Source organism: Ochotona curzoniae, unplaced genomic scaffold, assembly GCF_017591425.1.
Source record: "Ochotona curzoniae isolate NIBS_2020 unplaced genomic scaffold, NIBS_Ocur_1.0 scaffold_274, whole genome shotgun sequence".
Taxonomy (NCBI): Eukaryota; Metazoa; Chordata; class Mammalia; order Lagomorpha; family Ochotonidae; genus Ochotona; species Ochotona curzoniae.
This window is the reverse complement of record NW_024467101.1, coordinates 8007291-8021443: the sequence shown is the minus strand read 5'-3', so window position 1 is coordinate 8021443 and position 14153 is coordinate 8007291. Positions and strand designations below refer to the sequence as shown.

At 43.3% G+C, this 14153-nt stretch overlaps 1 protein-coding gene across 6 annotated transcripts in view; it reads left to right on the top strand.

The window, feature by feature from the left end:
- MTMR3 (myotubularin related protein 3) overlaps positions 1-14153 on the top strand; it is a 100881-nt gene that overhangs the window by 50926 nt on the left and 35802 nt on the right. For all 6 annotated transcript variants that reach the window (XM_041003496.1, XM_041003499.1, XM_041003498.1 and 3 more), the window contains 3 exons: positions 2214-2295; positions 7649-7738; positions 8398-8514. In XM_041003496.1, the coding sequence (XP_040859430.1) occupies positions 2293-2295; positions 7649-7738; positions 8398-8514 (210 nt within the window). In that variant the 5' untranslated portion in view covers positions 2214-2292. The remainder of the gene's footprint in view (positions 1-2213; positions 2296-7648; positions 7739-8397; positions 8515-14153) is intronic.

The following is a 14153-nucleotide window of genomic DNA, read 5'->3' as shown; positions in this document are numbered from 1 at the left end:
CTGCATATGAAGTTGAAAGCTACTGAGATACAACTTAATGTACAGTTGACCCGCTTAAAATGTCTAATTCAGTAATTTGTGTGTTGAGTTTTGCAGCCATCACCATAATGAGTTTTAGTACTTATAGAATTCCTTTTTGAAATAAAAATATCCCTTACCTGTCTGCTCATTAGCCTGTATCTGCCCCAGCCCTAGGCAACTATTGGCTTTGTTTCTGTAAGGTCTTGCTATCTGGTTCTTATTAAAATTTTTTGTTGGAAAGTCAGATACAGAGATGGAGGAAAATTTTCCATCAGCTGATTCACTCCCCAAGTGACCGAAATGACTGGAGCTGAGCCAATCTGAAGCCAGGAGCCTGGAGCCGCGTCTAGATTTCTCATGTGGGTGCAGGGTCCCAAGGCTTTGGTCCATCCTTGACTGCTTTCCCAGGCCACAAGTGGAGCTGGATGGAAGTAGGGGCAGCTGGGATTAGAGCCGGCACCTGTATGGGATCCCGGCATGTTCAAGGCAAGGACTTTAGCTACTAGGCTGCCGCACTGGGCCCTGGTTGTTCTTCAGATTTACGCATTTGTTTGAAAAGCAGAAAAGGAGGAAGGGAAGGAGGATGAGAGTAAGAATATGCTCGTGAGATCTTTCATCTGCTGGTTCATCTGGTTCACTCACCAGATGGCCACAATGGCTGGAGCTGAGCCAGGAGATTGTTCCTGGTCTCCCAGGTGAATAGAGGCCCAAGCACTTGCGCTGTCTTCCGCTGCTTTCCCAGGTACCTTAGCTGGGAACTGGATCAGAAGTGGAGCAGCTGGGGGACTCGTGCCAACACCCTTGCGGGAGGCCAGCATCTGAGGTAGTAACTTCAGCACTGCACCACAGTCCGGGCCCCATGGTCAGGATGGAATCATGTATTTCTTTGATTTCTGCTTAGCCTAACATGGAGCCACAGCAGCAGTTCCTTGGGCAATTCTAGACTGAAGTGCAGTGCACCCTGTTAGAATTTGTTACAGATATGGAAGGGTTCATTTCTGAGTGAGAACTGAATTTATTGATACTGTTATTTGATATGAAGTAACAAATCTTTCATGATATTACTGGGTAGCTGACTTGGATATTGGGGTAGTTAAATCATGGAACATGAAATAGAAAGTGTGAAAATGCAAAGCTGTTTGGTTTTTATAATCTTTTCTCACTAATTTTCAAGACACCGTGTGTGCATGGCTTTCAAATTTGCTCTTCATTTTCCATGAACTTTAAAAATCTTGAATTCCTGTTGACAGGTTAAGCTCGCACCCTAAATGCCTCTCAGGGCTAGAATGCGGCCAGAGCTGGAGTTTGGGACTCAGTCCCAGTGTCCTTTGACTGGCAGGGACCCAACTTATAGAGCCATACTGCCTCCCAGGGTCTGTTAGCAGGAAGCTGAAACTGGAGCTCAAGCCTAAGGACTCCTGTAGGAAACAGACTTCTTGCCCAGTACAAACCCCGCCCAGCACCCCTTGCCACATCCAGCAGCCAGCAATCGGGCACCTGGAGCTTCATCTGCATCTCACATGTGGGTGATGGGAACTTCAAGAACTCAATCTTCCACTGCCTTCCCCGGGCATGTTAGCAGGGAGCTGGATGGGAAGCGGAACAGATAGGGCTTGAACTGGCTCTCAAATATGGGATGTCATGGTTGTAAGAACTACTTTGACAAGATACAATGCTAGCTTTGAATTAAATTGTTTAAGTGATACTGAAAAGATACTTGTGTGTTCGGATATTTCCCATGACAGCATAGAGGATGTGAACCAGCATAAAAATCTCCCTCTTCCTGCCTTTCAAATGAAACAAAAATAACAGCTAGATATTAGTGCAGTTAACAAATTCTCAGGTGACTCTAGATTGGTGTTGAGTTTTTGAATGCCTGAGTCAGTGCAGTTCCCACAGAAGGGAAGATTGACTTGGAATTTACAGATAATCACAGGAACATCCTGAAAAATAACAACTTTTTATCCAAACTTGGCAGCATTTCTTGTTTTATCAATAGAGGACTGTGAGTTCTTACGATTTTGGCAGAGCTAGATTTAGACTGGGAGGATTGGTATGAAGGTGTTACTGAGTTGGGAATATTCTTGGCGGGGGTTGGGCGGGTGGGAATTGAGCTCCTCCTGCCTGTGGTCAGGATTTTAGGTTCCCGCATATACAGTGTTCTGATTGCTCTGTCCCTCTGTTTTGTGAAGATTTCAGCCTGACGGACAGAAGAGCCTTGTTAGACACAGAAGACAGACCGGGGATCTCTCTTGATCTGGGCTTCCTGTCATGGTAAGCACAGGAAATAAGAAAATTGGCGTGGACCTATATCTTAAGTAAACACTAATAAATTCAGTTACTCATTTCTGGTTTGATTAAACAATTTTTCCCTTCCCCAGAACTCTCTGCTCACCTCTTTTGTGTACCTAATAGCAATAACTACGGAGTGGCTTCATTTCTGTTAACTGCCCCTTTAAGTCAGCTGGTCAAAAGTAACACGTGGCTCTTGGACTCCACATAATTTACTCATTCATTTCCTACAAAATGTGATGTGTTAAAAATCTGTATGCCTTTGTGTAGAACTGAGATTCAATGCATGTTCTAATAAAGGCATTTCATAAGTTGACAAAAATGTGTGTGTATATAGTGCGATGTTGGAAATGTATCAATAGTGTGGAGCGGCCAACTGAGCTATTAACCTAAGCACTGCCCCTCGTGGCACACATCTTTAATGAATTTAACTTTGTGGATTGGAGCAGGTCTTGACTTTGTAAAATATTCTGATCTGCTGCTCCGCACACTTGCCTGCCTCTGGCCAAATAGAGCCTGTAATGGACGTCTCACCGCCTTGCTGGTCTTCCTGAGCCCATCCGGGCCGAGGGGATGCAACGATGAGCCAGGTCCATTTTCATCAGTTGGAGGACCTGGGAACAGTGCTTCAGGGCTTGAGAAGTGACTGTGTATAATGTTCTACTTCTGCCTGATATTTCCTGCATCCAAACTGTTTGATGCTAAGGCACGAAGAAGGAATTGATAAGACCATATTAATTTCAAGCTTCATTAGGGATATGTGTGAAAAATGCATTTTCAAAAATTAAAAACAAACCCAAGCTAGTACAGAAATATTACATAAAAGGGAGAACTATTACTGCCTTTGAAAGGACTACTTTTTTTCATTTATTCATATACAAATATTGATGGACTCTTGCTATTTCCGTAAGCAATGTTTTATTGGGTTTTCCATAGAATCTTCAGTGAATTGAAGAAATATTTGCATAGTATATTTGATTGCACCAGTGCTAATGAACAGCAAACGAAGGGCTTCTGAAAGCAGCCCTGTTCTGTACCTTTGTGTGCCTAATAGCAACAATATGTTCTACTTCCTGGTGTTGATGGGATCTCTGGTTCCCTGCAGACAGCCCTGCCTGCTTGGTTGCCTGTCTGTACTGCAGATACGCTCTGCTGCTTTTGTGTGCGATAGTTGAGAACAGCATGGCCACGCAACTTTTTTTCTTAAAGAGCAGCTTTATAATGCTTGACTTTTCATTTAGAATACTACGCTAAACCCCTGCTGTCTGCATTCTGTATGCATTTCATGTAATTAGAAGAACATAATTTGTTTGGCTTGTCTCACTAAACATTGTCCTATACCGATTCATTAAATGCCTACTAATAATTTCACTAGTTGTATAATGTTTTGCAAGTTGCTGTATTTAACTGTGCTGCATATTCTTATCCGTTAGACTCTGTGCATCCATTGTTAAGTTTTTGTGTAGTGAATTCAGGGGCATTTAACTTTTTTTTTTTTAAAGATTTATTTATTTTTATTACAAAGTCAGATCTACAGAGAGGAGAGAGAGAAAGATCTTCGTCTGATTCACTCCCCAAGTGAGCGCAACGGCCAGTGCTGTGCTGATCCAGAGCCAGGGACTTCTTCCAGGTCTCCCACACAGGTGCAGGGTCTCAAGGCTTTGGGCCATCCTTGACTGCTTTTCTAGGCCACAAGCAGGGAGCTGGATGGGAAATGGAACTGCTGGGATTAGAACCAGTGCCCATATGGGATCCCGGCATATCCAAGGCGAGGACTTTAGCCACTATGCCGCCGTGCCAGGCCCTGAACTTGGTTTTTAATGTATCCCTCTGTACTAACTAGACAGTAGCATTCAATTGTTTCTACTCTTCAAAATTCTTACCTGATTTTGGAGTCCATCTTGGACAGGCTAAACAGTAGGAAATATTTTCATGTGTTACGGGAAAGTATTGAGCCTGCACAAAGAAGTCTCCAGGGACGTCATTCAGACGTAATCAATTTATTGCTTCTCTTAACTGATTTCCCTCATTCTGTCCTTCTCTTGGCATTCAAATTCCAGACAAAATTTCAAGGAAAATTAATTACTTAAAAACGTAATATGCATAATTAAGATTGCAGTAGAAATGAGTTTGGAATTGTAAACTGATGGCTCTTCTAGGATTTTGTGGGTGACCCTGCTGATCTGACAGAACTGGGTGGAGACTAAGAAATGTTAGGTTCACAATGCCTGCCATTCCTCAGTAATTCCAGGAAGCCAGCCATGTGGAGGACTGTATTCTCTAATGCTGATGATTACTGTTCACAGCGTAGGAGAAAACGAGTTCCAGAACTCTAATCAGGCTACCCATTCCCAACTCCCCACTCTATCAACCATCTCAAGTTTGGTCGATCTGTTTTTTAAATAGCCTGTGAACCTCAGAAACGTGAATAAATTCAGGCAGTTAACTTGTCTGCCAACAACAGCTCCTTGGCAAAGTAACTTTTATCCTTGTTCTAGAAAGTCAGTGCTTAGGTGGTACTTACGTTAAGTTCTTTGGGATAGTGCCAACAAGAACAAGTAAATGGTTTTTTTAAATATCTATTCATTTGAAAGTCAGGGAGAGACAGAGATGGAGGTCTTCTATGTGCTGCTTTACTCCCTAAGTTGGCTACAGCCAGGGCTGTGCCAGGCAAGAAGCAGGAGTTTTTTTTTGAAGATTTATTTTATTGCAAAGACAGATGTACATAGAGGAGGAGAGACAGAGAGGAAGATCTTCTGTCTGATTCACTCCCCAAGTGGCCACAATGGCTGGTGCTGTGCTGATCCGAAGCCAGGAGCCAGGAACTTCTTTCCGGGTCTCCCACTCAGGTGCAGGGTCCCAATGCCTTGGACCGTCGTCAACTGCTTTCCCAGGCCACAGCACGGAGCTGGATGGGAAGCAGGGCTGCCGGGATTAGAACCAGCATCCATGTGGGATCCCGGCGTTCAAGGCGAGGACCTTAACCATTATGCTATCGAGCTGGGCCCAAGAACCAGGAGTTTGATTAAGGTCTCCTACATAGATTTCAGGGACCCAAACACTTGCGACATCTTCAGCTGCCTTTCCCTGGCCACTAACAGGAAGCTGGATTGAAGTGAAGCAGCCAGGACATGAAACAGCACCTCTATGGGATTCCAGTGTAGGAGTTGGCTAAACTTGCTTGCTATGCTGTGGTGCTGGTCTTGGCTTCTGTAATTTTTAACAAGTCGGCTGTGTTTCAATCCTGTGCTGTTTGAAAGCCAGCAGAAAGCCAGATCAGGGAATGATTTTAAGAGATGATGGGTACCTCAGTAAAAGGATCTTGAAGATGGTGAAGATTCAGGTCTTCTACATCTATATACTTAAAAATGACTTGCTGTGATTTAAAGAAGGTATGCTCAAAATTTAATTCTATGTAAGAATTTAGTCCATCCCTACCTCACATTTCATAGTATTTCCTATCTACTTTCTGTTAGAATTGACCATGTTTTTTAGTTCTCTGTAAGTATAAATACTAGGTGTCTTTAAGTGAAAGCTTGCCTATTGAGAATGAAAAATAGTTGGATTTTTTTTTCTAAAGATTTATTTGAAAGGCAGAGTTCGATCTTTCACTAAGTCGTTCTTAGTGAAAGTAATGATATTGTCTTGACTGGTAAGTAAGTTTTACTCACCGGTTCTTCACTATTTCTGCAGTAAGAGTGCAGTGAAGACTAGGCAGATAATGTCTTTATACTTGTAATTTTGTTTCCAGGATAGATTCTTTCCCCAGGAGCCCTTAACTGGGCTGAACCAGACTGAAGCTGCTGGGCTGGGGCTTGGCCTGGTTCTCCACCTGGGCGGCAGGAGTGTGCTTGAGCTGTGGCCTCCCATGCTTGCGTGCAGTAAGCTGGATAGGGAGCAAAGGCAAGGTTTAGCCCTGGGCACTGCAGTATGGGATGCGGGCACCCCAAGAGCCAGCTTAACCTGGTATGTCACAGCAGCCTTGGCTTACTACTGTTCTGCAGGTGGCTTTGGCCTCAAAGGGCCTGTCTAGGGGTCTAGAGTCAACAGATTTTGAGAATCACCCTGAGAGTATGGCTGAGTTACACTATGGTGATTTAAGTATTTATAAGTTGGATTTCTCTTTGAAAAGTTACAGAATTGTTAGGATTCTAAGTGATGTATCCAGATACATTTGGTAACTAGTGGTTAGAAGTTCTAGTTCTGTCAGTTGAGCATGATATGGCTTTTGCTGTTTGAAGAAATCTGTTTACAAAGTAATTTCTTATAATTTATAATCACGCTCTCAGACATTTCTCTATTGCTATGATAAAAATGTATAATTACACAATTTTTAATACAAGTTATTAGTTCCATTTAAATGCCATTTAGATGAGAGCTTTGCATTTCTTTTGAAATGGTGTTAATAAAAAAACATCTGCTTTAATGGCAGAGAAAATTAGGGATAGTGATTCATGTGTATTTTCAACTAAGAAAATTCAGTTCTTAAGCTTACTGCTAAACACCTTTTCCAAGTTTTTTGCTATGGGAACTTCACGTGTAACTGAGGGAAATAAAGTTACTACAGTGAGCTGTCACTTAATGCCCTACGTTTTACCAGTTGTCAATTTATGGGCAATCCTGCTGTCACTTCATACCCCATTCTTCCTATCTCCTTAATTTTGTCGAGGTAAACTCCAACATCACATCTCATTCTTTTTTTTTTTTAAAGATTATTTTTATTGGAAAGGCGGATATACAGAGAGGAGAGACAGAGAGGAAGATCTTCCGTTCGATGATTCACTCTCCAGGCGGCCGCAACGGCTGGAGCTGAGCCAATCCAAAGCCAGGAGCCTCTTCTGGGTCCCCCACACGGTTGCAGGGTCCCAAAGCTTTGGGCCGTCCTTGACTGCTTTCCCGAACCACAAGCAGGGAGCTGGATGGGAAGCGGGGCTGCCAGGATTAGAACCGGCACCCATATGCGATCCTGGGCATGCAAGGCGAGGACCTTAACCACTGTGCCATCGCGCTGGGCCCACACATCTCATTCTTAAATAGTTCAAGATACCTTTCACAAATAAGAATTAAATTCTAGCTTAAAGACACAAGCACCATAGTTTTTTATATAACTAATGTACTAACAACTTATCACTGCCTAATAGAAATGTTCTAACCTCTTCATTTTTTGGCATCAGTGTGCTGTCAGACTAGGAGTGGGTGGAATACTACTTGGAATATACTTTCCCTCAAACTTTTTGATCATCTTTGTTCTTACTGTGTTTATGCTACTAGACATGACAAAATAAACATGGATGCCTAGAAGCTTTGAAATGAAGTAAAGGCTTTCCTTCTCTAGGATGAAGAGACTCGGCACAGGCTTGAGTGCATCCAGGCCAATCAGATCTTTCCCAGGAAGCAGCTGATCCGGGAGGATGAGAATCTTCAGGTAACTACTGGCGAGCTTTCATAAAACAATTTAGCAGAATAGTGTGATATCACTAATGGATCGAGGTGATACAGCACAAAGTCTATTGTAACTAAATCCTACATCTATATATGTAAACTGGGTTTTTGCTTCTGTTTCTTGGTGAATTGGTTTTACTTTGAGATTTTTATTTCTAAGGTAGGTGTTTCAGAGGGAAAGAGCTCTTCCATCTGCTGGTTCACGTCCCAAATGGCAGTAAACAGCTGAAGCTGGGCTGGTCTGAAACCAGGAGTTGGGCCCTTCTTCCTGGTATCCCACGTGGGTATGGGGGCACAAGTGCTTGAACCGCCTCTGCTGCTCTCGCAGGCTGTAGGCAAGCATTTGGATCGGAAGCAGAACAGCCAGGACACAAACCGGTGCCCCTGTGGGATTGCTGGCACTGGAGGAAGAGGATTAGGCTGTTAGGCCACTGTGCTTACTTCTCAGTTCTTTGTTATCTTTGCTGTGTTCATCCTTTAGGTTAGAATTGAAATAGCTAGCACATGTGAGTAGACGGCAGATAATATAATAGCTACATACTGTGACTGGAATTTGAAAGTCAGAATGGTCCAGTTTCCTCACCTGTGTTTGAAAACCGCTTCCCTGCTTCAGAAGGCTGACGGATTTCTTTGCTTTTGAAGGTTCCGTTTTTTGAGCTCCATGGAGAGAGCACAGAGTACGTGGGCCGTGCTGAGGACGCCATTATTGCCCTTTCTAATTACAGACTTCACATCAAGTTCAAGGAGTCTGTCGTTAATGTAAGTGAAAACTGTATCTCCCCCGGGGATGGATGGGAGAAAGTTAAACTTGGTCAGTTCCTGAGCAGAGGAAAGTGCCCTTGAATGTAGCAGGTCAAGTGTGCCCTGCTGGCCTCTCACTGGAACACTTGGGGGTTCTGGGTTAGCAAGCAGCGCTCGTGTTTGATGTGCTGCGTGTGCTTGTCAGTGGAGGTGTGTGTTGTTAATCCGGAATGGTTGGCACTGGGTCATGCTGCCTAGTTAACCTCTATAGAGATAGAAAGGCTCAACAATAGCTTTTGATTTCTCAGTCTTTAGATACCAGCTGCTTCAGTTGAGCTAATTTCCTGGACCTTGATATCAAATGATGAGATGTGTTTTGAGCTCACTGCAGACTGTCATTATAGGATGCAGTTACTCTAATGGCTCCTTAATCATTTAAGAAGAGATGTTAAGTATAATGTGTATTGGCATAATGGGCTACGCAGTATTGAAGAGACTGAGCTATCGGGAGTGCACTTCGCCTTCTCGGTTATGAGTGGCCTTTGTGTGAGCTGGTTCTTCCAGTGCGTTACTCCTGGTAGTCACCTTAGTGAAACCCCAAAGGCCCAGAATGGCTTGTCCTTCCACCAAATGAATGCTGTCTTCATCTTCTGCCATTACTGTGGCTTTCTGCCTGTGGCTGCTTCAGCACTTGATACTCATCGATTAATATTTTTTTTTAAGCACTTTTAATCGGGCTGCCATTGCCAATTTGGCCTGACTTCCTCTTGCCTTCAAGCTTTGGGCTATGATTATAGCTGTTAAACCAGTTTTCTGTCCATTAGCTAAAAAGACACATCAGTTCATCCAAGGGAAGTGTCCTGGTGTTCTTCGTCTCTGGCACTGTGTTCTGAAGGTTTCCTTTCCATTTGGTTGACGTGATGGTAGGGTTAGGCTGGAAACAAAATCCCAGTAGCCAAATGTTCTCTGTCGGCTGCTGGGGAAGTAGTGATGCTTGACAGAATCGCCCATCTTTGTATCCTGGCATTCTTTACATGGATACTGTCGATGAACTTGTATAATTAGATATGGGAATTACATAGTTTCATATCCTCTTAACATAGTTTCATATCCTCTTGGTCTCTGTATTAGCGCATTGGTTTATGGCCAGGTACTTCAGTAACTATTGGATCTGCTTGGACAGGGTTTTTTGGGGGAAAGAATCCAGTCATTCAGCAGTTGAAAGCGCTTCAGCGTTCCTGCCATGCTTCTAAACTGAAGGTCCAACAGCATGATGTGAGGCTGTTGGTGTTCTTTGTTCCCTGACACTTCTTGTTTGCAGTTCTCCTACCCTGCCTTTTCCTCCTTGGACCAGTGCAGTCAGCCTTTCTAGACCACTGAGGCATACTTCATAGATCTGAATTCTCTTTGTTGTCCGGCCCAGGGAATTCCTCTTCCTTGGCCAAAACTTTGATTTAGGTGTTAATTTACTCTGAAGCCTTCCTCAATACCAGTTCTTTGGCAGTTAATAACACTTCCAAGTCCTACCTTTTTAAAAAAATTTATTTATTTTTATTTTTTATTTTAAAGACTTAGTTATTTTTTTTTGGAAAGACCACCTGGCTGACTTCCCAGGTGGTCGCAACGGCTGGAACTGAGCTGATCTGAAGCCAAAGCCTCTTCCAAGTTTCTCACATGGGTGCAGGGTCTCAAGGCTTTGGGCCATCCTCGGCTGCTTTCTCAGGCCACAGGCAGGGAGCTGGATGGGAAGTGGAGCAGCCGGGATACAAACTGGTGCCCGCATGGGATCCTGGGAACATGAGGGCTTCAGTGCAATAGCCTAGCAGCTAGACCTCTCAGCCCCAATCTTTATCTTGAATATACCTTTACAATATTTTCTAGGTATGTTGTAACGCCAGGATTCACATTGTCTCCTATTAGCTTGATACTCAGCAAATACTAAGTGAAATATTACATGAATAGGTCTGGGCCATCATTTGTACAGGTAGTATATAAGTTGGTTATTGCCATTGTTGGTCCATAATTTTGATTGAGATACCAACAGCATTTAGGGGAATTCAGTGCTGTCTTTCCTACTGTCCTCATTTTTGTTAGCATGCTGTTACCAGCTTATGTGTATAAAACTTGCATGCCACTTAAAAAACCGAAGAGAAGGAGTTTGCACAGAAAATGCCTAAGTATTGGGACATTGTAGTGAAGGAAAGTTTGGGTTGAGAGACTAGAGGTTTTCCATCGGAATCAATTTTAACCCAGCTGATGCTGAGCTAACAAACCAGGAATTCAGAAACCTGGGTTTACTCTAACAGTGACTGCCCCTGCACGCGGTCCTGGGTAGACAGAGTTGGCAACGTTGCCCTTGCTGCTTTCCTTCATTCTACAGATGCGTATTTCAGTGAAATGTATGGACCAAGTAAGCCCCTGTTAGATTGTTACGTCTAAATTAAGTGTTTAAACTGGCAGATCCCAAAAGTGCTAGCCTGTGTAGTTACGGCCCAGTTTGCATCCCTTTGTGTCCTTAAGCCAGCACATTTAGTGCTTCAGAAAGTGTCTTGCACCAGGTTTTAAACAGTTACCTGATACCGTGTTATTTAATTTCCCAGCACATTGGGTAAAATGTGTGTAGTTGTAGGTACAGGCATGACTCTAGTCCACACGTTTGCTGCCTGCCAAGCTTCCAGTTGTAGGGTAAAGCTTATCTGTAGTGGAGCTCATGTGTTGCATCTGAAACATTGGATTGCTTCAATTCTGTGTTTACATGTATATACGTATATTTTAATATTAGACAGTTTACAAGTATTCAAGTAGATTTCATAGAAATTGAAGCATGATGTTTGTATATTTCAATAGACTGCTTCCCAAGCTACTGCTTCTGAAATCCAGTGAGTAGGCATGAGATTCCTAGATGGTGGCTGTGCCTGTGCTTGGAGCAGATTGGTTTTCAGTGTCAGATGCTCATCTTGCAAGTCAGCAACATGTGTCCCATCTGTGTGGATTTCTTACCAAAGCTCTAGTGGAATGCCTTCAGGAGGACAATTTGTGGGGCAAAGATGAAGCCTCAGTTTATATGTAAGCAGAATGGATTATGACCTTCAAAAACACTGTTTGCACCAGAAATAATTTGTGAAATAGACAATGATATGGGATGTGAGTGTCCCCATGGTGGCTTAACTTGCTGTGCCACAATGTGTGCCTCATTTTGAATCTTTAATACATGTACATGTTTGTTAAAAATTTGAGGCACTGGTTTTCATTTTGGGCTTGATTTTTTTCTTACAGATTCTGGTGGCTGTGATAGAACAGTCTGCTTTTTGAATAACAGCATCAGTAAAGTTCTTTACATGTTTGATAGAAGTTATAATAGAAAAAACATTACAAAGGTAAAACTAGCTGGCAGGTGTGAAGAAGGAAGAAAAAGGGACAAAAAATGAACTGTTAATAGGATGTTAAATCATTGCGCTCGAGACACTGACGGTGATTAGGATTTCTTACTAATCTGCAATATGTGGAATTGCCTGCCAGGAATCTTAAGTTTAAATTCTGTTTTCCCCTTGAAGATCTGACTGATTAATTTATGATGGAAAAAACTCAGATAAGGACAATTGGTAAGAAGGTGGTACACCATGTAGGTGAAGCAGCTGCCTGAGCCAAAGACTCGCTGTGGATTCCGTCCCTGGCTTTGCTACTAGCTCCCCATGCGGTAGCTGAACCTTCTCCCGCTGTGAAGTGAGCTGGCTCTAGAATCTTAGTCTGGAGCTTCTGAGGCCAAGTATTGGAGATGTCTAGTTCGTTCGTTTGCTTTTGAATCTTCCTCAAATGCAAAGTTGGAGACAGAAAAGCTCCTTTTCAAATGTACATTAAGAAACCTAGAAAAATGTGATGGGATTTAAAACTTAGCATGTTTTCCTTGGATAAAAGAAAAAAAAAAAAGAGAGGCTGTTGTGCCTTTTTAGAGGAGACAGTTTGGAGGGAACTTGCAGAGGGCACACTGGAATAGGAAGAAACCAAAAAGGGAGCTCATGTGATGGGGGTGAGGTATCTTATGGCACCATTCTACTGCATACTAACCTTTCCTGTGTGACAGCCTGCATGGGTATCCAGATCTGCATATGTGAGTTGGCGTGCGTGGTTGTTCTGGGTCATTTGCTAGTACTTACCACTTAATTTGAACACATAAACAACCAATGTTTTCATTCATCCTTAGATTTTCAGTTAAAATACATGAAAGTAGCATATTACAATCATTTTAGAAAGCAGATAATTCTTCAGAGATGTTCTGTTCTGGCCTAGCAACGGGGATGTATCAGTGGCAGAGGAACCCAGGGTGGCCCATTTGCCCCTAGGAGGTGCTGATGTGAGCTGCTTCTCATGTCTTCTAACTAGAAGGAAAGACAGTTGAAGAGGACTTGGGACTAAGGGAGAGCCTGGCAATGTGGATTTGTAAATTCGCTCTGACTCTGTCCAACCCTGGCCCTGTGCCTCAGAGTTCCTGGGTTATGACTGAGGTTCAAAAAAAACAAACAAAACCAGAGGTTACTAGCATAACATAGGCCTGGAGGTTTGGACAGGAAGCCAGGAGATTGATTTTTAATGGGTAAGATTCAATAAAATTGAGGTGAATTGATCGCTTAATTGTCTGGCAGCTGGTTTTTTCCTGGGGTAGGCCAAGTAAGGTGGTTGTTAGTGGGAGGGGAGAAGATGATGGGAGACTTCATTACACTGGGAAGACTGGCCTGGGAACAATCAGTGTCCATCCTCTAATCTTTATCCCCACATTCCTCATTTGTAATTGATTTCTACTGATACATCCTCAAAAAATACAGGTCTTGAAGCATTTTAGCCTCCTCAACTGCAGTTGGTCACACCATCTTGGGGTTAAGGACTTAAACAAAAACATAAGGCCACAAGTTGCTTTTTTTCCCCCTCAGAATACAGGCGAAATTTAAGTCTCTCACTCCTAGTCTCTTTGAACGTGTAAGGGAATTTTCATAGAGACCTAGAAGTGCAAGTACTCTAGTGTTGAGATAGAAAGTCAGCCATTTCTCTGAGTAATTTGTGCGTGTGTGTGCGCTGTGCTCTATAACCCCTTCCCCAGGTTCTGTTCCAGACTTCTAGTGCTGCACATCTGTTTGAACCCCTGACTGTTGTGAGAGTGCTGACTCTGGCAGTTTGCAGGGAGGATGTTCCTGAAACTGGCTTTGCTAATAGGAGTGCCACTCTGTGCAGGCAGCATTTTCTTGTTTGCATGTTGGAAACTGCCTCCCTCTTCTGTGAAATAGGATTGTTGGAATGCTACCTGAACTGTCCAGAGCCACTTCTGTTGGACTTGAAGCAATGTAAGACATGTGATCCAACCCCTTTGCAGGGAATAGGAATGTCAATTGATTCAACTGTTTATTCAGGTTTCCTTTATTCATTTATTCTTGGGCCTGGCGGCATGGCCTAGTGGCTAAAGTCCTTGCCTTAAACGTGCCAGGATCCCATATGGGTGCTGGTTCTAATCCCAGCAGTTCCATTTCCCATCCAGCTCCCTGCTTGTGGCCTGGAAAAGCAGTCAAGGACGGCCCAAAGCTTTGGGACCCTGCACCTGTGTGGGAGACCTGGAAGAAGTTATGGTTCCCGGCTTCAGATCAGCGCAGTACCGGCCGTTGCGCTCACTT